General features: G+C 41.3%; 1 protein-coding gene across 7 annotated transcripts in view; it reads right to left on the minus strand.

Annotated features, from left to right (window-relative positions):
* PIKFYVE (phosphoinositide kinase, FYVE-type zinc finger containing) overlaps positions 1-25,585 on the minus strand; it is a 70,060-nt gene that overhangs the window by 29,450 nt on the left and 15,025 nt on the right. For 4 of the 7 annotated variants that reach the window (XM_069781615.1, XM_069781612.1, XM_069781611.1 and 1 more), the window contains exons 5-17: positions 24,845-25,016; positions 23,903-24,110; positions 21,359-21,448; positions 17,955-18,093; positions 15,144-15,301; positions 14,224-14,335; positions 12,330-12,477; positions 11,662-11,829; positions 6,097-6,159; positions 3,914-4,043; positions 3,387-3,567; positions 1,969-2,043; positions 1,223-1,330 (exon numbers count right to left, since the gene is read on the minus strand). In XM_069781615.1, the coding sequence (XP_069637716.1) occupies positions 1,223-1,330; positions 1,969-2,043; positions 3,387-3,567; positions 3,914-4,043; positions 6,097-6,159; positions 11,662-11,829; positions 12,330-12,477; positions 14,224-14,335; positions 15,144-15,301; positions 17,955-18,093; positions 21,359-21,448; positions 23,903-24,110; positions 24,845-25,016 (1,752 nt within the window). Of the gene's footprint in view, positions 1-56; positions 141-1,222; positions 1,331-1,968; positions 2,044-3,386; positions 3,568-3,913; positions 4,044-6,096; positions 6,160-11,661; positions 11,830-12,329; positions 12,478-14,223; positions 14,336-15,143; positions 15,302-17,954; positions 18,094-21,358; positions 21,449-23,902; positions 24,111-24,844; positions 25,017-25,585 lie in introns of all 7 variants that reach the window. The other 3 variants (XM_069781608.1, XM_069781610.1, XM_069781613.1) reach the window with 2 other exon arrangements.

Raw genomic sequence — 25,585 nt, forward strand, 5'->3', positions numbered from 1 at the left:
TACCATGCACAGAAAGACAAAGCGGGGCTGCAATGCTATCAGAACTAAAGACCTACACTGCTAGAGGGAGGATACAGCTTCCCAAGCCAGGTATTCTCAATTGCATTATTGCAGCTCACACCAGTCAGGTTTGAAAAGTTCTGTACAAGAGAAAGATACCACAAAAGCAGTTTGCCAGCTCCTCAGAGAGAATGAACTAACATTCATGTTAGTGTAGTGAAGATAAAGCTTTTGCTAAATGGCAGCCTTTTCAATTGAACTCGTCTTTCTGTAGTATTTTCTGTCCAATAGGACTTTAATGCAGATACACAAATACTTATGATCATTTTCTGAAGCAGACAGTGAAATAATCAGAGACCAATATTTAGAAAGTATAGTAGATACTTCTACCCCATTCAAACAAATTACAGGTCTCAGTTTAAGCTTTTACTAGAAAACCAACTCACTAGGCAGAGACAAGTTTTATTGCTAAAGCTTTCATACCTTTAATCCTGTTTATTAATTACCAAACATAAATGGTCTTAAATGCATGCTAAGTAAATAGTCAAATACAGAAACAAACATTATGGCCCAAGCTCAGTAGGGCACCAAATACCCTTGTTAGAAGTATCCTGGCAAACATATGAAGACTGATTCTCAGACAGGAATGCAGTGTGTTGAATAAAAAGTCTATCCATTTCAGTGTTTTCATACTTAAGGCACCTCCCTGCTCACAGGGGCAGGGCACCTGTTCCAAAGTGACATTTTGTAGTTCGTCACTTCATTAGGTTGTCCCATTTTTTCAAGCCTGACAAGAAATAACATGGGTGTAAGCTAACCCTCACCTACACTAACTTTTCTACTATTTCTTCATGCACCTAAACCATATCTAGTTCTGACCTTCTGAACCATATGTTCTTTATACAGTGTATCATTAAAAACAAAACTTATTTTCTAAAATGCTGCATTTAATTATGAGGATCATAAGATCGCTCTCAGTACATGTAACTTGATAACAAAAACCCTCAGCACAAGACTACAAGTTTGTACTGTATTTAGTGCAGCAGTGGTCTTAGCTAGCTGTAGAAGAGGAAATTTTTCTTTCTTATGCAATCCCACTCACTCAACTCCACCTTACACACCGAAAAAAAAAAAAAAAAAAAAGAGATGTGCACTGATCATAATTTTGTTTGATTCACTAGACCTGAAGCAATTTAAACCAAGAACAAAAGCATGCTCTCACCTGAAGTACTATAGGGTCTATGCAGGTAAACTTTGTTTCTTCTCTATAGAGGTACTCAATTGAGCACTTCAACAGAAGAATTTTGGGATTTTTTAAGCAAGAGTTCATCTAAGAAAGACACAACAGTCAAAACAAAAATACAAACACCTGGAAGGGAAAACATACACAAGAAAAAAAAAAAGACTTCCCATGATTGATTCCCCCACAGTAGTGTTTCAGCTATGCTCCCCTGCAGACCCAACTACACATTCTTCCTTCTCATGAAGATGTTACACCTGTTAGAATTTCACAGCTACTGTCTAGTAAGAGTGCAATGCTAGAGGTTTCCACAGTCACCCCGAAGTCTTGATACACTTTGCAGCCTCCATTCAGATCACTTCTATCTTGACCTCCTGCCTTATTTAAAAGCTCACTTTACTGTATTATGGTAAGTCAGAACCACAAATGCCTTTTTCTGACTAAAACTTGGGGTAATTATTAGATGCCTTCTGGGGTGGTAGGGGTAGAAAGGATGTTTGATACATGCATGAGGAAAGCTTCCACCCCTAGAATCTCTGGGCTAAAAGAAAACAGCTTGGAAAAGAAGTGCTTTAAAAAGACATTCTTGTTTAGGTTCTCAAACTAGGAAAAGCTCACAAACTTCCTGAACAGTGAGAGAAGCTTCACAACACAAAATGGAAGTCACAGCACACTTGTTTCCTCAGCGTACACTACAGCCAGCACTTGATTAATCAAGCCTGCATTACCTTTTTATGTGCAACATTCTTAGTGCAAACAAATCCATTCACCACCATGGAGTCAAATTTCTTTCCACCAGGGATCTAATAAAGCAAAGAACATTTTTAGAAGTGTCATACACTCCCATAACTTCTAATGCAGTAAACCTAATATATGGAATACCTGTTGTAGCTGATGTGCAAGCTTCAGCTATGCCCTCAATTATCAAATGAAAGATCACATACAGTCATGCTGAACACACAACTCTTTCCCTTTAAAGTCTGGCAAACTTAAGGACAACATGAAAACAAATAATAAGTTCCAGGATCTCTACACCCCTCCCAACAGATGCATATTTGTTAAACCAAGTACACTCTGGAAGATAAGGAAACCTAACTTCTATGGGTCATGGGGAGCATATACCTTTGCACATGACACTTCCACTAACAACAAACAAGTTGTAAGGAACGAAAACAGAAGGGGGAAAAAAAAAAAGAAAAAAAAGATAAAACCAAACAAACCTCCACCTACTATTTGAACACAAACACTTCACTGGTGTGCCTACAGTCACAACCAATCACAGGAGTAAAACAACATGAAACACGTTTCTGAATAACTTGTTTCAGAGGACATTTCTGTTATCAGCACGTGAAAACAGCAGACAGCTACGAAGAGTTTTCACCTCTGAACATCTGCTCTTTGAACTGGAGTTTCAGGAGAGGCAGCAACAACTGATGCTGCCTGAAGAGATGCCACGGAGCTACCACCAGAACCATAAGGCTCTCCTCATATCTTACATGGCTTCCAAACAAAACAGGCCTCCTGAGGTGAATTTTGCCAAAGAAAAATAGGCCCAAGCTTTTGATCCTCAGTCACACTAGCTCCTTGGATGTTAGTTTCACATCAGCCTCTCAGAAGAAGCTCTGCATGCCACAACTCCAGCCTTACAGTTCAACAATGTCAACACTGGGCCATCTGGCAGAACTGGATGTACCATCCCATAACAATTATGCTTTCCTCTTGAAGAAAGTCATTGTACTTGGCATGGGAGGAGTTCAGTCCTCCATAATGGATAGTTATAGGGCAATAGATTGCTACACAGAGTCCTGCAAGCTACTTATCCAGCATTCAGTACATCTCCAATCCAAGCACAAAACAAGCTGAAACCAAAAAAGGAAGCAAGTCATTACAGAGGTATTGCTTTTTGCTACCTTCTGCAGCCTACAGCCTGAAAGAAGAGGTCAGCTCCAGGGCATTAAAGCACCTTTCACAGGTTGCAAAGTTCCTTCTGTGTAACTTTTCCTAGAACCCCACCTTACCCAAAGGCCATGTTGGCCAATTACACCAATGAACATGCTGAGGGCAGTGGGAAGGGGACTCTTCAAACAAAGGATGCTGCCAACAGCTGCATCCTTTTGTTTCCCTAGATCCACTGTTTGAAACTTACTTTTTTGATGTGGACAAACTGGCGGATATCCATGTCATCATCTCTGTTCTTGACATCAGGCCGTACAGTTTGAACTACCTGGCAGACCACAGGTACAATGATATCCCTCCAGGACAGTGACAGGGACTCATTGTATAGAAGCTGCTGAAGCAGTGCCATCATGTGGTTGTGATTAGCAGACCTGTGAAAAAGGCAAAACAAATAGATGTCTCTTGAGAAAAATACAGAGCAGTGATTAGTTGAAGTCACATGTCAAATAAATTTCTTGACATTACAGCACAGGAAGTCCTCTGAAGGAACAGCTGCCTAGAACATTCTACAGTCAACACTGGTCTTGTACTTCAATCTATAAAAATCACAGGGAAAAAAGCAATCAAAATATACTGTAAAAATGCTGTTTCCTTAATGCAAATTAGTTCCTTGTATTGTCCACTGTAGATCAAGTCCCACTGAAAGTTGGTGGAATACAAGGGCTTCAAGAATTGTTACTCAAGGTATGCAAATTCCTTTTTCTACATATTTCTTACAGCAGCCTTTCCATGGCCTGTTTCTCCCCATTCTCTTCTCTCAGCAGATCCAGATTGCTGTGGTGCCAGCCTAGGGGTGTGAAAAAGAGTTCTTTGGACTTCTCCTCCACCCTCCTGTTGAATAATGACTCTGCAAGAGACAAACAAACCTTGTTAATACAAGGTCACAGTTGAATGCCTGTCTTTCTGAAAGGCTACTTTGAAGATGAAACAGTTTACTAAGACGTAAGTCTAAGCCTCTTGAAATACTGAATTTGAGCTAGATGTCATGGTAACATGATGCAGCAAACAGTATTATAACAGTGGTGAGTGTCCAAAGGAAAGTGAGCTACTAAAATTCTTGTACTGCCAGTAGAGAACAGACTGTTTTCTCTTATGGAATTGAATTGTTACCAAGTTTGTTAAGGCAAGGAAAAAACAAAAATCTTGTATCCCAGTTTTGCCCATAAATAAGCAGCAAATTCCAAATACCGTGTCTATTCATAATACATAATCATAAGGCCTTTTAGACTTAGAACATTGGTCAAAGGCACCAATTTGATCCACAAAAAGCTGCTGCTTTGAAGACATCTGTGTCTAAGTGGCATTAAAAGATCTAGTTACTTCATTCAGGCTGCAGCACAAGTACCAAAAATATCTTCCTAAAGGCCTTGTTTAGCACATCTCCCAAATGTATTTTAAAGAAATGCTATGCTACCAATTCATATGTCAGACTTTTGAACCTTTATGTGACTTGCAGCCCTGATCCCACACACCACCTCTTTGTTGCTCTGGGGCAAAGGGAGCTGTCAGCAGGCTGGTTCATAGCCTATGTCACAGTATTTAATACTACAGAATTCTCAAGGATCTTCTGTCAAGAAAGTGGCACAATCTTTTCAAAAGATCTCAGCACATCTTCTCACTCACCTCCATCCACCTAACCATCATATACACACAGGTACCTCTCTGCTATGATAAACAGGATGCCAATGAAGGCTGTATCCACTGAATACAATTTTTTAAATCCTACTTGTCAGCATGAACTACAGCCATTTCTGGTTTTGGAAACAGAAAGCATGTTTCGACAGTGTAAGACAGTCCTCACTTGGACGGGGCCTGCTGCTTTCAATCACTATATTGTGTAGTAACTCCTTAGAACTGTTCTCTGTTTTGCAGTACCAAGATTAGAGGTTATTTCAACACAGTTTACTGTGCTTTGAAAGAGTTACTAGGTTATTTCCCACACAGGTATTATAATATTACAGAGGGAAGTTACAAACTTCCCCATTCTCATAATGGTTGACTGTAAGTCATTTAAGCTAGTAGCATATCAATTTTCATCAGCAAGTATGTAAGCCTTCAGAGTTCAAGCTTAAAACTCCTCAGAGTGCATGATACACCCACAAAATCCTTTTACAATAGTAATCTGAGCAGGACTATTGAAAAAAAAGACTCTTTAAAAACAACTTCTTCCAGATGCTCCATACCCAAAATTAGCTGTGTAGAAGAATAACACAAGTTACATTGGTTTCTTCCCTTTTCTTTCTCCTGCAAAAGCTCAGTTAAAAACTAAGCATCAATTTAATCAAAGACTTTATTTTTCTGGCTGCACAGACATTGGGGTCTCCCCTTATTTCCTCCTCTTACAAGCTCACCAAAATCATTAGCATTAACTGGGAGAAAAAAAAGCCCACAAGTACACCTGACCACAATACTGGAAGGTACATGGGTTTTAAAACTCATAACTGTGTCTAATGGCCTTTCATTTCAGTAGTAGTAGTGGTGGTGACAACAAGAAACTCAGAAAGATTTAAAAGATGAAGCTTTAAGCTACTCTGTAGAAGCAGTGCAATTAACCATATCACACCTTCATTTGCTTGCACAGAAAGTTAAAATCCATGTCTGTTACATAAGTTTGTGGGTGGGGAAGTTGAACAGACTTGCCAGTTACACTTATTTTTAAAAAAAAGTAAAAGCTTTTCTTTGAGTGCTTTTGAATGAAGAAATCCGAGAAGTGAAAAAAATCTAAGCTTGAAAGTACATTCCAAAAAGTTTAGTTTATATATCAGTTTTGCCACAAATAAGTTCAGATTTACTGTCAAGTAAATGTTTCTAAAGAGTCAATGCTCTATTAAAGAAATATTGAGGAGTTTTCATCATTATATTAAAACTGCACAACAGCAACATTTGAAGTTTCTCCTTACCTTTAATAAAAGCATCACTTATAGAGAACATCTGCTGCCCTCCGTTTTCAGGATTCAAGTACTCTGAAATAAGAAAGAAGAGGGAGATAGGCGGAGAAAAATAAAATGACAGGTTACATTGGTGCACCCATATAATTACAATGTACACGCCCACACCAGAAGAAGCAGCATTACTCATCTAAGTGTTTAGTCACCAATTTAGCAACAGCTTGATGAGTAGTCAAGACAAGAATATCCTCTCATTCTTGTTCTATCAAAAAGTTTAAGATGACAAGAAAATAGTACTTATTACTGTGAAGAAACAAAACAAACAAAGTAGACAGGAGAAAAGACTGAACTAGGAGTTAAGAGTTTGCTTTTCCAATTGACCCACACCACACTTTTCTAGATCTGAATACAAAGGTGCTAAGTTGCGAGTAGACACCACGGGAGTGTCCAGACAGGGAATGGCCTCCTCACTCTGGTCTAAAAATGCAGCTTCAAAAGCTATTTTGCTCTCACACTCCAATGAAGTACCTTAGACCGAGAGAGTGACCCCAGCCATAAGAATTATCTTACACAGTGAAGGAAACAAAAGACAGCCTGCGTTTCAAGAGCTAGAATTCTAAAGTCTAAAACAGTTTAAAGTGTTTTGAGGAATCCATGCTGAGAGAGGTGGACTCCCAGCAACAAAGGAAACCAAGAGTTATATATCACTTTACATATGGGAAATAAGATGAAGCTCCATCTACCACACTTGTTTAGCTTGCTAGATCTTGATCTTTCATGCAGGCTGGCTGGCTACAAAAAGCTTGTTTTCTCCAGAGGCCATTAGCTTGTTGTGCCTTTAGTTGGTTCCTTGCTTCTACAAAAAGGGGTTCTACAGTGGGAAAACAAGAACAATAGCCCAATTGCTTATATAGCATGATGATCTGAAGTCCAAAGCTAACCCTTTATCACCTTTCCTGAGAATGGTCCAGACCTACTGCCACAAACAGAATGCAAAGCCAGACAGCTTTCAGACACCAACAGAAAGCAACAGAAAGCTGACAGGACACAAGCAATCACAAGTCTCTGAACAGCAGCACTAAAGAGACCCCTTACATGCCACCAGTTTAAAAATCTGAGCTTGTCTGCAGTTGCCCAGTTTGCAAACAGGTACTCAATAGATGATCAGTGTACCAAAGAGAAGTTGCAAGCCTTCCTTGCAGCTTGATGGTTATTTGCAGATTCTTTTCATCTCTTGCTTAGATGAAGAGTTTAGCATTATAAGCAACCTACTGCTTGATTAAAGCTGCCTCACCCTCAGCATTCATTCACCCACAGCTCTACAAACTACCTAGAGAAAGTCATGTCATGCTGTAACTACACATGAGCATGTATACTAGCACCTCCATCTCTCTCCGCCTTGCAACAGCCTCAGGGCAGCAGCTCTTACTGTGAACACACTCAAATTAGGTCTGACACATATCCCTGACTGGCATGGCCAAGGCAGGAGTTAACCCCAGCTGAAACCTAAGCTTAATTTTGCTCTGGACAAAGACACAGATGGCACCTCCAAACCAGGAACGCTTCTCTTCAATACAGCTTCACCTCCTATAACTTTGCTTTCAATTTGCCCCAGAGGAAGCTCCTGGCAAGGTAAGATACCATACCTCTTCCTAGACTGCACAGATACCACACTCACAGGTGTGAGTTTGAGACAGTGAGAGTGGTATCTCCTAACAAGCACATTTCTTACCTTTCATCATCCCTACAGGCATCATGCCCCACAGAATGTTGGAGGACGGAGGAGGTTCCTGTAGCATATTTTGTAGCCTTGCCTGCAAGCAGTTAGCTATCGAGAGACTATCTTACAAGCTCCCCTGAACAGCTTAACCAAAACAAAACAACAAAAAGAAAGAACCAAAAAAACCCACCCCAGAACATACAAATTCCTAGGTCTGATATTCAAGGGCATCATTGGAAGCAAATACCACAATGCACACAAATTCACAGGTCTCCAGTGGAAACCAGCAGGTACAGATTTTATACACCTTACAAGATTGCTCTGGTTAAACATCAAAACAGACTGGCTAGCAACCACAGCTTTTCCTCTACATACACAAAAAAGGATGCATGCATCCACAGATATCCACTGAAAACTGAAGTGCACCTTTTCAAAAGAAGGTGCACCAAAAGGGCTCCTTGCAAGCAACGGTGGTAAGGAACTGTGTCATGGTTACGCAGATCCTCTTCTCTTTCCCCCTCCTAACTAGATGCAGGCATCAAAAATTAACTACCCGAAATACCTGCTACCAGGATCAAGGGTATCTGGCTGCAAGGACATTTAGAAAATAAAGTTTCCCATATTGATAACTATATCTCTTTAAAAACAGCAACTAAAACCCACATTTAAAACAAGTCAATCTCATCCCCCAATTTAAATTCAGAAAGCAATCTTACTTTGTTTCCCATTTTGATACACACTATAAAGTACCATTATCTTTAGGAAGATGACACTATAAATGAGTCACTATACTCACTTGTAAGATACTACAAGCCAGCTAACTTGGAGTCACTAGAATTTCATTGAAACACACCAGACATTAGTCAGCCTACAACATCACAAGAAGTCCTGCCATTGGACTCAGACTATATACAAACCACTCCATTCTAGAACACAGCAATAGAACACTCCATTGCTTCAAAGCAGCTGACCTCTGTGACTAGTGGAAATTGCATATCCCTTAATCATTTGAAGAAACCCACTAGCCACTTAAATCAAAGTTGACCTGCACATCCAGCACTGATGTTTTGTCCTGTCAATCCTCCCCCAAGGACTGTAATTTATACAGTTGTGAAGAAATTGAGTTACTAGCCTCAAAAAGTGGGTGTGATCTTCAGTTTCACTTCATTATTTCAAAGAAAATTAAGTCACTGTCATCCAGTCTAAGGACAAAAGATAATTCCAATGAAATCAAGCCAAATACACATGTACATAATAGTCATGGGGAGTTACTGACTCCTGATGGCAGCAAACGCACCATGTCGCTGATTGACTGCAGTACTCTGTTCTTAAAATAACCATGTCCCATTTTACATAGAAGCTTAACTATCTAGTCTTGGCTGTCTAACCATTGCGGTACTCTAACATCCTCGATGGCATCTTTTGTTGAATATAGCCAGGATAAGTCAGAAACACAAGGTAAAAGTGTTTGCACTCTGACTTTAATATTTCCAGAAGAAAGTTTTAGAAGTCATCCATTTCACTACTCTAGGCACTGCAGTATGCAGTATTGGGTTTTGTCCCACCTGGTTTTTGAAGGCCTTAAATAGCAAACAGATATCTAAGTACCTACGAAATGTCAGTCTCCCCATTGCCAAGAAGTGTCTCTTGCTATTCAAGCTGTTGTCATTCATTTTAACTTGTTGGTCCCTAGTTAGGTCTTTCCTCTACAGACTCTCATGCCAGGAATCCAAAAAAAAGATGCACAGCAAGTCCTCCATATTTGCAGAGGATACAAATTTTTTTTCAAAAAAATCCTGCAGGATAATGCCTACATCTCCACAGTGCCTTTTAATGACTCACACCTCCACCCTATCCCAGTTCTGGGCATATTACTGATACTTTCCCCTCAAGGGAAACCCATTCTCTTAAAAGGAATTGTTCCCAGTTTTCTACTACAAATTACAGTCCTACAGAATAACCTGGTTATGAGACCACACATTTCAGGACAGATAACAAACACCAGTCAGCAGAGATTCACCAAGGATAGCAGAGTGCTGCCAACATATATAATTAAAAGACACAAGTCTCCTTTCAGTCCCCTCACCACTTGCCTTTTCTGCTGATCTCTAAGCTCTCCATCATCAAAATCTTTCTCACAAGAGCTTCAGTTCTGGCTATGAGAAGCCTTGATTTGGTCAACAGTTTCCGAGAGAGGTAGGCTTTCTTACATTTCCCCTTCATCATGTACTGCTTTTTGTATAAGGAGATAAAGACTAAGATAGGTCTGAAACCAGGACTATTACTCTACAAGTCCTTTAACACTGGCTAGAGCCAAACTGACTACTGCCTGCTTTACTGCCAACACACACTGATAAAGATAAACCTGCTACAGCTGTAAATTCATAGGATACTGCAGCACACCTGGGCCTGTTTCACACTCACTTAATCCAGCACCCCTCCTTCCTAAAAAGCATTCATTGATATATTCTCCCTCTTCACACCTTTCCTTCTCTGCAGATGCATTAGCTTTTCATTTGATTAGGGCAGGAGCTGGAAACAAGTTGAAAGGAACCAGTAACAAGCTGGTGTCAGTAGTGCTGACGACCCATCCCTACTGTTGAGTCATCTGACATCAACTCAACTTTCAAACCTGTTCTGCTCCTCTCTTTGGGGGAAAAAATAAGCAGTTACATTTCCCTTCTTCTAGACATATTTTTAGCAAATAACAAAATGTGACTACAATAGGCACTGATAAATGCACCCTCTAATTTGCATCACTGTCTCTCCCGAGTCTAAAATACTTTTGAAAGTCAGCTGTGACCAGTTCTCTTCCCTCACTCTCTTCAGTGACCATTTCACAGTTTCAGAAAATGCAATCTGTATGCAAGCATAAGGTAAGTCTTGCATTCCAATCCACAATCCATGGGAGGATGAATTCATTAGGAGTTCAAATTATTTAACACTGGACCATCTTTTAAAGTTGGAAATACTGAAGGGGTGGGGTGAAACAAGAATAAGAAACTCCTTAGAAGCAGCCAAAGACAGAAGTCTACAAATGTGATGTAACCTTAGGTAAGGAAGCAGAGCAAAGACATCAATTGCTACCCAGCATGTAAAGCAACTAGAATATACTAGACCCAAGCCAGTGGCAAGCCCTTGTTTCAGTCAGCCCTTGTCCAGTTTAGAGAATGCAGTTGTCAACAGGCAGGCACATTATTTTTTCCGTAAGGATTTTGCTTGTATTTAGAGTCTTTAAATTTAGTACTTACTTAGGAGAAAAGAAAACTTTCAAAAGAAGTCTTCGACACTGAGTATTTGATTTCTAACTACTTCGCTTAAGTAGATGTTCTCTTTTGAACAAATGTTACATATATGGATTAAGTTAGGCCTTACTGCTCATCAGTAAGATTCTTCTGTCGAATGTAAGCTTATTAAGGTACAATTAGAAGTCAGCACAGAGCTCTTCCAAGTTATTTTGTTCATTTGTTGTTTGGGGTTTTTTTCTTGCTTGCTTTTTCAGTTTAATGTCAAACTATAGAGACACATATCAAACTGGTTTATGCATGAATTATTTTTCCACCCCAGTTAGCCAGAAACTGTATATGTGGATCTGCCCTATTATGTATGGGCAGGAGACTTTGCTTCAACTGCAAAGAGAAAGTCACAGGGGAAGTTACACACTCTGCAGAGAAGGTGTTTCAATAGGTCTACTGAGCCTCCTCAGAGGTGAGCATAACAAAACTGCAAGCGAGTGCCAGCTAAATATCGTATTTCCCCCTCTGTAAGACAGCTACAAAAGTAGTGTCTGAATAGGTCAGTATTGTTAAGGCCCAGCTCTCCATCATGTGCAACTCCAGCTGGTGACTACCTCATACCTTTTTGGTCGGCAGGGTGAGGGGGCACATGTGGGTACTTGGAGTGCTTCTTGATATGGAAGTTCACGTTGTCCAGCTCCACGTTCAGGCTGATGGAGGCGGCTGAATCACTGTCCATTGTGGACTGGAAGCTGCTGACTGAAGTGCGCTTGCTAGGGCTGGCGGAGTCTTTTAGTGTTGGGTAAGGGGGAAGATACAGGGAGGAGAAGGGTTCAAATGGGTATCATGAGGGTACCGGAGAGGAGAAAAATTGTCTTTAATACATAAAGACCAGTGTGCAATACTAAAGGAATACAGTATTTTCATAGCTCTAATCTTTTCTTCATGTGTGCATGTGACATATTGGTCATTCTTTAGTGCATTACTGTAGGGCCCAAATCAAGCAGAAGTCTGCCTGAGAAACAGAAGGCAGCAATTTACATGCTTCTCCTCCATTAGAAGCATGAAGCTTTACTAGTTCCACTAAATACAAAATACTGTATCCATCATAAGAAACAGGAGGACTAGCTAGGTTATAGTTTGCTTAGATCCTTACAGCCCCGTGCGCACACACACAAACACGCGCACACACATATATAAAGCAAGACATGGTTAAACTACTATGTCCTGAAGGACTGGGGATAACAGGGGAGAAGGCAGAGGGAGAACAAGACTCAGGTGAAACTCACTGGCTAAGTTATCTTCTCCTTCATCAGCAATCTGCTCTGTGTCACTGTCATCAAACTTTATGTCTTTGAACCAGGATGGCTCAGAGTGCCCCTCTACAGAGTTCACCGAGTCACTGTCTGGAGATGGGGTTTCTGAGAACTCCGTGCTCTGGAAGACAAGGAAGAAAAGGTGTTAAAGTGCAGCTCTACTGAAATATTAAGCAGCCTTAGAAAGCAGCCTGCTAAAAAAACAGAGGGTACTCTCAGTGGGCTGAGCCAGGTTAGTCATAGAGCCAGCCCCCTTGGCATGAAATAGGAACTCTTTGGGACAGGAAACAAGTATTTCTTTACACTTCCCACGTACTTACGTCTCTGCCTCCTCCCCACCTCCACACAAGTTGTGACTAAGTGGCACTAAAGGACAAGTGTATTCTACTGTACATTTTCTGTCACCACATCCAGCTAAGCAGTTTTGAATGCTTCCTAACCCCAGCCAAGGTGGGCGATGACCATATCCTTTGCCCAGAAACCAGTAGATGCAGCTTTTGGTGGAGGCTAATTCTAAGTTACTGGAGCAATCCTGACTGACCGAAGTAGCTCTAAGTTTCACTCACAAGTTAGGCTCTAGCTGGGGCTACTGTGTCACAACAAAGCCTGGCTAGAGTGCCAGAAAATCTGGAGAGCATTTAAGCAATTTCCATCAGCAATCCTGATTCCTCCAGTCACCTCAAGAGGAAGTTCTCACTATTATTCCTTTCGCTTCAGTGAGTGCAGAAAGCAACTGAGTCAACAACACTGCTTCTCCTGACGCTTGTCCAAGAGAAATGAGATCAGACAGTGCTTTCAGCTGATGAGAACAAGAATTGGCTTTAAACCTTGAATAACAAAGCCCCTTACAAATAGTACAAATGGGGATCCACAAGCACTTGCTAGTTAAGGGCAAGCTTTTCCTAGAAAACTGCAACAGTGTAGTTGACTAGCTGAGGTGCCAGATGAAGCCCAGAGCAATCTCAATGAAAAACCACATGACTGTGGCCAAGAGCTGAAATGCACAAGGAAAACAATATGTTAATGGCTGCAAGCTTTCTGACTGAGGTCCACGGGACAGCTGAGCCATTCTTTCTTGTGAGAACCTGCAGAACATGGAAGACTCTCAACTGAATGCTTTCAGATAACAGAGAGGCTACAGAGATATCTTGTTCAAGTTAAAAAAATAATCCAGTCATTCAGGCCAGTGACTGCTCTTACCCCTCAGCAAGTTTGACTGCAGTGAAATACGGTAAAAAAGCATCTCTGGTCACTGGTTCCCTGCCTCCCCCGCTCAGCTAGCCAGTCCTATTTGGGAGGCATGACTAAGACCCCCTCCCAATCTTACGTCATGTGGCTAAGGTACTGAATTCTTTATTACTGCCATCATTGGAGATCAGAAGAAGGTTACCAATACAAGATCCAATACTGTATATCTAAAATATCTATTCTTTGGAAGTTTTTAAAAAAGGAATTTTGAAACAGAAGTGGAAGACCACCATTGTGTCTCAGTCATCAGGAATTGCACACAGATTCTAGATTCTGTACATGATATCACAGCTGCCACAAGCACAGACTGTGCCATTCCAAGGCCTCCATGGAAGATGTCCACCATGAGAGGCACTGGCCTAGATCAGAGACTCTTTCCTCCACTTTAGGCAGCACTACATGTAACAAACTCATCCTTCACACAGGACAGCCCCAAAGCTTTCCGGGCAAATGCAGCTTCCTCAGGCTTTAAACCACTAAGGAAAAAGGCCTGGACCCCAATTCTCTGTACAGGAGAGCTGATTTAGAAAACATACAACAGCTGCTGAGAACAGGATTAAAAAAGATTCTAGTCAGCAGCCAAACCCAGCAAGAACCATAGCTTTCCTACTCCTTTTACCTGTAACGGTCTGTAGAGAGCATACTCATCTCTGAAGAGCTGATCATGATGACTGACACATTCTAGCCAGCGTCCATCAACCAACGCTTGTCCTATTGCAATGGCTTGGACCCTGGAGGTATAATAATAGAGATGGTTTTCTAAGTCTAGTTCTAAACATACATGGTTTATGGCACAAACATGCTACCAAAGGAAAGATTCATTTGCTACACACTATTTGACTCATCAGTATCCCATTGGCATGTTTAACCAGACACTATTTAAAATATTATGGAGAGGGTGCAGAGTACTGGTTCAAGTATGGAGCTAGATGAAGAGACTGCCAGTACACTAAACTCAGCTGAGGTGTCCAGCAGATGATTCAGAAATATTTGTGCTCCTACACTATTGTTAGCTTGAGTTATATGTACTGAGCATCTCTGCTGAGTGAGGACCGTTGCTCTACACTTAAGAACCATCTCATTTTTATCCCCCTCTCACATAATTAAATACACCAGATTCTTTATACTCACAAAGTTAAGAGCCTGCCAGCCCCACCAAAAATTAGCTATCAAACACTATTGGTGATCTCTGATCCCAGAGGCAGACTTGCCCTTTGGAGTATCGGTGAACATTTTTGGACAGTTTTTGTAATACACTCACTGTTCTCCAACTGTTTGAGTGATACTTGTCCCATAAGCTGCCTCTCACACCAGCTCCCAAAACAGACAGCGCCCTGTGCCCTGTTGTTTGGGGCCACAGGGAGTCAGAACCCTACCTGCTTTGGTAGGCAGTAAAGAAGAGATCCGAATTTTCTCTCTTTCTCATCTCCCTGCAAAGGGGTCTATCTTTGCAGTCTAAAGTACCCTTTATCAGCTAAAACTCACAACCTCCTGTCACAGAGACAGGAGACACCTGCTGTCCTAAAGCATCAGGGTTACCTTGTGGTTATGTGCCCATTTCTGATGAGCCAGTTGACCAACTCTTTTCCCACAATGCAGTTGGGATGTGTCCGGAGCCAGTAGCGATGGTCTTGAAACTCCATCCCACTGTTGTGATGGCAGATTTTCTTCCACAAGTCTTTCAGCTGGACTGAGTCCTGGACAGGGAGATGTGCAAGTTACCTACTAGTCTGACCTTAGCACTGGTTTCAAGGGCATCAACCTGGGCCCTCAGATCAGCTTCTAGATAAAAAGCCCTCCACAAACAGGCATAAAATCTAAGCTATTCTGCCCTACCCATGTGAAGGTGCAAACAGAAACAGCAAACAGACATGAGATCAGCTCCTTATATCCTTCCCTTATATAAAGTCGAGAAAAAGAAAGAAACAAAGTGGGTATCCTCACAGTTAAGGGGGTTTTGGTTTTAATGTGGCAAGATTTTGTACTGCCTACAAGATACTTATGTCCTCACTACTTCGCTCCTGCACCCTATTCTCAAACAACTCAGGTGGTTTGTGCAAATATAGAGGACAACGAAAACTCATCCTTTGGAAGAGGGTTTTTTCTATATAATGTGCTCAATCTAGGCTTTGTGAAGCATACCAGTCCATTATCAAGCCCAGATATAAAGCAAATACTTGACACAGCAGTGCACACTGCTACGTTCAAGTTCTGGGATACCATTTCTTGTTGAAGATGCCTTTTTATTGTCCAGCATCACACCTTTTTTAGACACTGCTAGCTTTGGCCACTAAGAAAAAAAAAAAGGTGCGTACCCCTCCCAACTCAATTAACTGTTTCTGAATCTGTGGACCTCTTCCCCTCACCACTTGAAAGACTTCAGCCTATACCTCAAACTTATTTTCAGGCCTGTTAAGCATGTGCACCTACTCTTGTGTCGGCTATGCTCCAACCAAACTGAGCTGTCCCTCTGCATCTGGCCCCTTTTGCTTTCCCATATGCACCCTGGCTTGGCACAGCACAATCTATTGTTGCAGTGGAAACTGGGACCTGGGATTATTTTGCACGAGCAACAGAGCACCCCAAGGGGTAGAGAAGAGACACTGCAGCTCACTTTCTCAAATGCCTTGTTCTGGTTTTGTGTAAGAGAGAAAAAGAAGTTTTCATTAAATTTGAACTGGTTTCAGCTTTCCAGTTAACTGCCAGACCCACATTATTGCACTTTCCCAAGGGTGCACTGAGATCCAAGTGTTTTGCTCCACTTCTGTTACCAGACTAGCTTTCTGCTTTTATTTCCAGCAGTGGCTGTCCTGGGTATTATCCTAAAACCAACATCAGCAGCTCCCCTTCCGTACCACGTATAGAGTCAAATGGATCAGTAATGGAACACGTCATAGGATCACAAAATTTGATGCAACTGGCAATTCCAGTTAAGCTGCCTTGCAGTTTACCCTTAACTCACATGGTGACTTCAGTAAACTGGACAAACTGGCAGAACTCAGCAAATCCTTTCAAGTCAAGGATTTTGACCTCTAGTTCACAAAAGTATGTGCTTACCCCGGTGTACGTACATCCTCCCCTATCTTTTACTTCATGAGCAAAGTTCATTAGTCTTTTGAATGGAATATGTTAAGCTTTAAATTAACTGCTGATATAGAGTTAGCTCTACATGCTAAGGGCATTAAACAAACAGCGGGAATTCAGAGAAAATCCTACATTAATTGACACTGCATCTTCCACTCTTACATAAACAGAAGAGATACTACCAATCCTTTCCCCCCCCCAAGGAAGGAAACAAACAAAAAATTAAACAATGTGAAGCTGAAGTGCACTGGAACTTGATCATCTTGGTCCAAGTTGCATTCATAGCATTTTAAATCTCATTTTTCCTGCATTAACATACACAGATGGGGCAGGGTGGTATAAAGATGTGCCTTAAAAATATTTCTCTCACGTGGTTATCCATTTACAGAGCACCCTGGAAAGGAGTTGTGCAACTGAACAGGAACTAGAGTGTTTCTGCACCCTCAGGAATACTTGCATGCATCTTGCTGACAGCAGGCAAATACCTGACAACACAGTAATTAGCCTTCCCTATTTTAAACTGGCAATGGGGAACAATCTTGAATCTTTAAATGTGTGACTCCCTTCCCTTCTCTGCATCTTTTTTGCTCCATTTGTTGGAAACACTTGCCCTTCCTCAAAGAAAAGAAACAGTTTTCTACTGAACATTGTAGAGTAACTGCCACCTATAACACTGCCTCTGTGAGGAGGGGATAATAGGATTACACAGAACACTGTTGCACATTGATTTTTCTTCGAACAAGTACGTCACTACAATCTTCTACAAAATGTTATATTTATTCTGCAAACAAGGGGAGGGGCCAAGTTATGTTTTGGCCCAATAAGCTCTAACAGCTTTAACTTGTTCATCATGGTGTAACCAATTTGAAGCAGCCATTTAAAGTTTCTGATTATGTGGCCTATGAAAGGGAAAATCTGAACTTCGAGAAATACAGAATCAGATTATTGCATTACAGCTGCAGCCATGACAGGTTTAACCCACAAGGAGCCACCATACACGAACTCCACACTGCGTAACACTTCCCAAGACTAAAACTGTAAACACGTTATGCAAACACCACATGAAACTATGATTTGTTTCGGGAAGACAGAAGTGTCCAAAGCAGCATCAATATTCTCCATGCCTGCATCACCTGGAGGAGGGGTCCAGGTAAAAGTGCTCAGACAAGAGCCTTTAAAGGCAGCAAGATACTCCTGCTGCATGATACAAGAAAGGCAAATTTCATTGCCTTCACAGAGCAACACAAACAGAAGTTTGGAAGGTACCAGAAGGATTTTGCGCTCGTCCTCGCTGGTCTCTGCCTTCAAGTGTGTGCGACTGGCCTGGGGGCTGACAGATGTCTCATAGGCAGGCACCATTGGTGAACCTGACCGATCCAGTGACAGGTTAGTGATGCTGGCTGATCTGTAGTGGAAGAGAGAAGAATTTAAGTATTAAGTGTTCATTGTGCAGTGCTGCACCAGAGAAGGTATTGAACTTGTAGCATGCTAAAAAGGAACTTAAGCCTGTGACATTGTTCAGTCTCCTCAGTACTGACTTACTGCTTAAAGCTTTCTCCCCCATCAAAGCAGAAGAAAGGACCCCTAGGAAGCAAGTGTATTGCTTTGGAACATCCAAGTTAAGCAAACTTTTCTAAAGCTCTTTGTAGGAAGCAATTAGAACTAAGTTTAGGCACAGCAATTCATATATGTCTGTGTTTGAATGGACTGGGGAAGAGATGGGATGCTGGGTAACTAGAAGTTCCAGCATTCTGGAGGCAAGACAAATGCCAGCAAGGGCAGCCAACACCAGGATCCTTGTAACAGGGCACTGAGATTCCCCCTCTCCTTGACCCATTTAAAATTCCTTCTCCTCAGCTCTCTGAAATATATGGCTGGCAGCTTGCAGAGTCTGGAAGTTTGAGCACCTGTTCCCTAGGGTGGCTAAACTGTCTGCTGAAGCTGGAGGTCACTCCAACTGGCAATTTTCCTTGTACTGTGATATGGAGCATTCACCTGATCTCAATCCAGCTGTTAAGAAATCTTGGCTATGTACTCCAGTACAAACACACCATTTTGCAATAATCATTGCAGAGCTACAAATGCAAATACAAGTTTCAGATACGCTTTGCTCCCATATCCCACGACTAGACTAAGCCTTTGAATAACCAGAGTGCAACTTCTCATCACACAGCAGTAAAAAGCATACAGTGTAAGCTATTCATGCTAACAGTGCTCTAAGGAGTGAAGATGGAAAACACTTCTGCATACAGCACCAGGGAAGCTCAAAATGCCAATGCTGAACTGATTCAAGAGGCTTGCAGCAGTCTCAGTGATGAGAACTGTTGCAAGCCTCTCATCTTTGGAATGAAACTCAGATAACTTCACAGAGCTTGCTAAGTGGATTACAGACACTCTAATTATTCCCAAGAATTCTCAATGGATGATGTGACTGAGCCCAGGCATAAAATAGCAATGCCACCCTATTTCAGCTTTTGTACTGTAAGAAGTAGGCACTGAAGGTACAATAGTCTCAAAATCACTGCTTTTTCCTCCTCTGCCTCTTGAGGAATACTGGGCTGATATAGGGGTTTAGTTAGGTCCTTTTTATCCATTTATGTAGAATCAAAGGAAACTAATGTTGGCACTACATCCACATACATCTAGGGGTGATAAGCAAAAGCTTTCTGTCATAGTCAGGCATTCAAGGCAGGCTAAAACTCTGCCTGTCTTCTACTGTTCAGATGCTCTCAAGTCAAACAGAGTTAGAACTGGCAGAGTTATGCAGCTTAACAAAAAGCATTCTTAAGTGGAAGATGAGACTGACATGAAAGTCCATCATTAAGCACTCCTCCCAGTTTTTTCACAACAGCTACTTTAACTGTGCCACCTACCTGTAATCAGCAGGTATTTTTAATTTGTGTAAAAGGACATGGAGCAAGAGTTAGAACAGTCAGATTTCATATCTGTGTCTTTATCATCACCAATTACATCCAGGACTTTATTGTATTTATCTTTACTAAAAACAGAGGGGGAGATTTTGCAATGAAAATCCCTGTTCTTTAGACGGATCTGCAAAGGAGAAGTTCAAATCCCTCTGCTTGCAACATTTGACTGTTGTGCTTTTTTTTCCCCTCAGACTGATTATTTATGGGGAAAAAACAACACATATCCCCCACCCACAGGGAAAAAAAATAATACCAAGTAACTTCTGCTACCTGCATCTAAATGCACTCAACCTGCATCTTTCTTGCTTCATCTCACTAAAAAGAGGCATGGTCAAGCTTGCCTCAAAGCAGCTTCTACAGCTGCTTTGAGAAGATCTAAAGGCTAGCACTGCCTAGCCCAAAGCCAGTAGATTTGCTTCCACAGGTTCAGAATTTTGACAGAGATAGGTTATACCTCACTGTTACTTCTCAAACGTGAGTCCAGACAGGTAGGTACTATGGTGAGGCTATGAATAGCCAGAGAGTTAAAATTTAACTTGCATGAGCAGTTTGGGCCTGCCAGGTCCAGCTCAGAACCCTCCTACTACTGCACATATGAACTAACAGCAAAAGCCTTTTAAAATAGACAGCATCAATTCAAACGGGAAGCAGGAGAGCATCCTCAAGGTTTCAGAAATTTCTTGATGTCACTGCAGTTATTTAGCATGGAACTTTTAAGTCTGGACTCCCTGTCATGTTTGCCCAGAATTGATTTTTGGTACCAGTTTATTCACCAGTATTTTACTCCCCCTAGGTGAGATTTTTAGTTCTCAGTTGTACAGTCAGTATGCATCTCCTCCTAACTGTCCCCATCACACAGAAGATAAAGACTCCAAGCAGTCTGTTCCCTGAAAGGCACACCCAGCATCCTTCTCAGCTGAGTTCCCTAGTCTTCGCTGGTCATGCCAGATCCCTCCAAATTGCTAAACATTCTGCATTCCAGTAACACCAATGCAAAGAAGTCTCTGAATGTCTCCTGACTCCAACACTGAAATTTGGATTGTCTTTGCTCTGTTCCTCATATCCTTGCCTCCCCTTTATTTCCCCCATTTAACCATAATGGAAGTATGTAACCAGTACCGTAGCAGAAGCAGTGTGAAGTAGAAATTACTTGTTCTTCTAATACCAGGCTATTTAGTGGGATTAAGTTCAAGCACTCACAACTTATACTAAAGCTCTCACGAACATTTCCGAGTTCATTCCAGCACTCTTGCATAAAGACCTATGACGGGATTTTAACCTAGGAAAGCCTGATCAATTAAACAAGATTATACTTAATGCAAGAGCAGAGGGAACAGGAAGGGGTGGGTGGGGAACCACAAAACCAAACAAAAACTACACCTCTGCTCCTCCATGACCTCAGCCTTTGCCTCCCATTACCAAGTCTCTGTTACTCCCTTTTCTTTAGCTTCCTCAGAACTCTACCTTTCTTAGCTACTTCCTTCCCTTTCTGCCCTCTTCACCACCACCTCTATTTGTCTGACTCAGCAGCAAACTACAGGTTCCTCAAAAGTAGTACATTTATTAATATGAATATGTACATAAATGGTCTTTACTTACCATTACATATGGGTAATGGAGTGTCCCATTTTAGACATGAAACAGCACGCACAGTAAAAACAAGCCCCAAAATACAGGCTCTACAGTGAAGAGTATGCTAGGAGTGTAGCCAGAACAGAAAATACTCATATACAATTAGTTTACCTGTTCCTAGCTGGCGACTTCCCTGCATCCTCCTGGACAGACCCAAGGCGTGCAGACAACGTGGCAGTTGAAGAGTCTGGGTGAATCAAACTGCAAGGAAAAGGAGCACATTACAGATGTTTGAGAGATTTGCTACATGCAGCAGCATCAGAACAGCTGGAATTAAAATACAGTTAATTATAATGTCATCTCTCATTCACAGCCATGATTGTTAGATCAATGAGGGAACAGGGAAGTCGTTCCCCATCTGTAGGCCAATGATACCTGGAAGACAGTGCTCAAGTCTTCTCCCTTCAGACTCAATTCTTGGACAATACAGCCTCTTCCCACTTCTCCCATCACCCTGCCTTCCCACCCTCTTCCCCTCTATCACTTTCTTATACATTCTCTTTCCTTACAGGCTGCTATTCTGTGCTTTGGAGGTAGAGGCATTGCCCCCATCTCCCCAACATCTTTGCAACCCAAGCAATGCTATCTATAGCTATTGCTAGACAACTTTTACCAAGATAGCCTGACAACCTTCTGTAATTGTTTAACCTGATCACTATCACCTTTGCCCTCCTTTTTCTTATAAATTCCTACTGGCAAAACTGTATCAGATATAAGCCACTACAGTCCAACTGATACAGCCATACTGGCTGTGCCCTGGGATGTAGACACATTACTAGCACAATAAATGCTCTTCATGAGAAAACATACAAAATACAACTTTGCCTGAGCAGCTGTACTTGCCCAGAGTACACCACTCCTTCACTTTTAAAGGACATGGCCCTTCAAGTTAGTTAAAGCAGGAGCCCATGACTGTATGTTCCAACTGCTCAAAGAACAGAGCAATGTCAGATAAGTAAATACAGCATCACTCCCCTAAATGCCTTCCTCACTGCTTTGTAGCATATGAGAGCAGGAGAGGCAAGAGCTTTAACTCAGATACATTATTTTGGGAAGAGACTCAACTGCCAAGTTTCCTTCTGAAGGAAACTACTTCTCACACAGAAGCCACATACTAGCAAAAAACTTTGCTTATGAAGCTGTGAGTTAAACTGCACCACAGTGGAAAGTGGCAAGTTCAATGTTTTGAGTTTAAACCTCTGAAGGTCAGTCAGGAACTTAACAAATGCAATATTAAAAAAGCACTGTAGTCCACTGCAAAGTTTTACATTTCAAGAGCAACAAGCACTGAAGACAATTTTCATCCTCCTAAAGCAACAATGAACTACCTAATCTCGATCTCTCTCCCTTTCACACATAAAAGCAGCCCATGTTTACTCAGTGTCTCCCAACAAGACTAAGTGTTCTAGTATAGAATGAGTTATCAGCCTTTCAAGATTAGGCAGTATTTTTTCTCGAGTGCTACAAGCTGCCCCAAATAAATATATAAATACTTTCTTTACATGTTCATGTCTACAAGCTGTTGCGCTGTCATAATAAAAGATACTAATAACACATCAGAAAACAGAATTAATGATACCTTCTATTATTTTGTACACCTGAAGAGAAGCATTCCGAGCACACATACTTAATCCCCCATTCAAAATTTAGTAGTATTTATCCCAAGCATTGCAACATTACTGCTTTAGATAACCATGACATTAAACCAGAAGTAGTTTCCTTTATTTAGGCCTAAAGCTGATTATTTAATTGCTTCCATATAGGAACACCATACTCTGAAAAGCAACAGGCAAAGCAAGAGTCAGAGAATTTTCTGAAGACAGTTGTTTTTGAGGTTTTTCTTTTAATACTATCAGGACCACTAGAAGAGATCTGCTGAGAGGCACATGTCACTAACACTATCCCTCAGTTGAAGAAAGGCTCTGACTCAAGGCCTCCTTGGTAGTTTCACACCTGCCTGTTCTTCTGCTTTTAGAAAAATGAGCACAAATACCACGTCTCATTATTTCTTCCTCCCCCCACCACATTAAATTAAATCAAGGTCCGCAGAAATTAACTTGCATACCACTTGAGAAGTGCATTGTTCTTTCATTCATCTTCCAGAAATAAAGATCCCCTCATTCAAGAGCAATACAAAGAAATATACTTTGAAAGGAGATCAGAGAACCTTTATAGCTGTCCTTTCAATCCCACTTCAGTTGAAACAGGTGGTTACTTCCACCATTTATCTCTTAATTACACAGACAGCACCTCTTGTATTGTCTTGCCCAATCCTCAAACCTGACAGGCAAAGCATCGGCATCACACTCATTTGCCTCTTGATACACTGGTGGTTAGAAGGGGTGGGGTTTGGTTTTGTCTTTTTAAACTCTGAAGCTAAAAGCCTACTCTGTCACTAGTATAGAATCACTGGTTCAATAGGAACCTTCCTAGGTTCAAAGGAAGAACTGCAAATAATTTGAAACTTCACTAGAAAAGTTTCCACATTTCAACTTGAAGAGAATAATATTAGAAGCAAGCACAGGATTACATTCTTTTCACAGGAGATATACTTCTAAGTTTCCTGGATGGAAACCACCAGCTTTTGTCTAGGCAGGCATCAGCCTGAAAACACAGTTAAGGTTCTGGAGCTCAGCATGAAGCCATTCACTTTACCTTTGCCAGGTTAGATCCTCCTCCAGAAAGATGTTGCGGCTAGCTTTACGACTCCCAACTGGTGTGCGTGGCTCGCCAGGATCCAGCACTGATACAGAACACGCAGAATCGGACAGAGCATTTAAGTCTTCTCCAATGGAGTTACTGTCTGTGGAGTGTGCATAGCTTAAGGCTATTTTGCGGCAGTAAGTGCAGGCTCGGAGATCCCCTATGGAAAGGGGAACCAGAGAGTGTTAAGTGAACAGGAACAAATAGTACTCTGTTCCTACAGGATCAGAGGTGTGTAGTGGGGGGAAAAGAAGGATTTTCTGTTTCAAAACCTCTTTGCATGTTTAAGTCTAGTTCTCATATTCCCTTAAAGAGCAAAACCCCAGATAAATATACTCTCAGGGAATTTCTCCATGTCAAATGATGCATAACACATGATCGGTAAGAGAGAGACAGGTTGCAGGGGCAGGGAGAGACAGCACATGTGCACACTGAAATCATGGTACAACAATAGCCAGTCAGATATGACATACCAGCTGATGTCTGGAAATAATTACCTCCATCAGGAGATGTCTAGAGTTTGGTAATTGGTATTTGAAAGAATTCCCCTCATCTTCAGTTAGAACATGTGGCTCGTTACATTTTAAAATTACCATTACTAAGAGCAGATTTTACTTGAGCACACTTTTTGTAGTGAACATCCTTGTTAAATAGTGGCCATATTTGTTTTGTCATCATTGATGTAATGTTGGTAAAAATAAGCAGGCATGGCATAATCCACCATTGTGCATGAAGAAACTGGTAGAATTAGGTACTGTGATTCTTTTTGCTTATTTCTAAGCCCACTAGAGACCTGTACAGCATTCTCTAGCAGATGCCAGAATCTAAAATGTAGTAGTCCAAACAGAGCTGAGCACACAGAGAACATTCTGCTTCTCAACAAATAAACCCCACCTGTGTAGCCCATGAATTTTCCAGGGATTTCCTGATTGCAGCATCGACTACAGAAGATCTGCCCACAAAGTCGACAGTGGTGTCTCCGCCGGAAGGTGGTGAATTTCTCACTGCAGTCATAGCATTCTTTGCACTGGCTGTCAGGCATCCAGTACTGCTTCAAGTCACTGTCCTACAAAGGAAGGCAGTAATGAAAAGCTATTTCGTGTAGATAAAAAAGCATGTTTAGATTCATGATTGCTTTGTAGACTGTGCACCTGAAAAGGACAATTTCATATATTCATATATGTGTGTGTGCACACCCTTGTGTATAAGCATACACATGCATGGAAAGGATTTTTCATGCGGTTTTATAGGGAGCCAGAAGACTGAGAAAGTTCTTAACTGTGAGAATAAATGTAGTAAGCCTTTGCCTTCTTGATCCAAGATGGAAGCAAAGCAGATAAAAATTATGATGAGCTGTAGATAAAAGTCAAGAAGAAACAAACATATGAAGTACTGATTGCTCTTTCCTCTCATTTGCCCCTAGCACATGATAGGCCCTCAACTAGCACAGTTTAAAAAAAACTAAAACAAAAAAAAAAAACCACCACCAAAACAACACAAACCCCACACATTAGTTGAAGCTGTTATCCGGGGTAAATCAAGTTACCAGGAATTATCAGTGCAGGAAGATCATTTCAACAGCTAATACTGGGATGTACTTCGGAAGGATTATAGATACATGTAAAAAGTTTTGTT

Source organism: Haliaeetus albicilla, chromosome 4 (assembly GCF_947461875.1).
Source record: "Haliaeetus albicilla chromosome 4, bHalAlb1.1, whole genome shotgun sequence".
NCBI classification, from domain to species: domain Eukaryota; kingdom Metazoa; phylum Chordata; class Aves; order Accipitriformes; family Accipitridae; genus Haliaeetus; species Haliaeetus albicilla.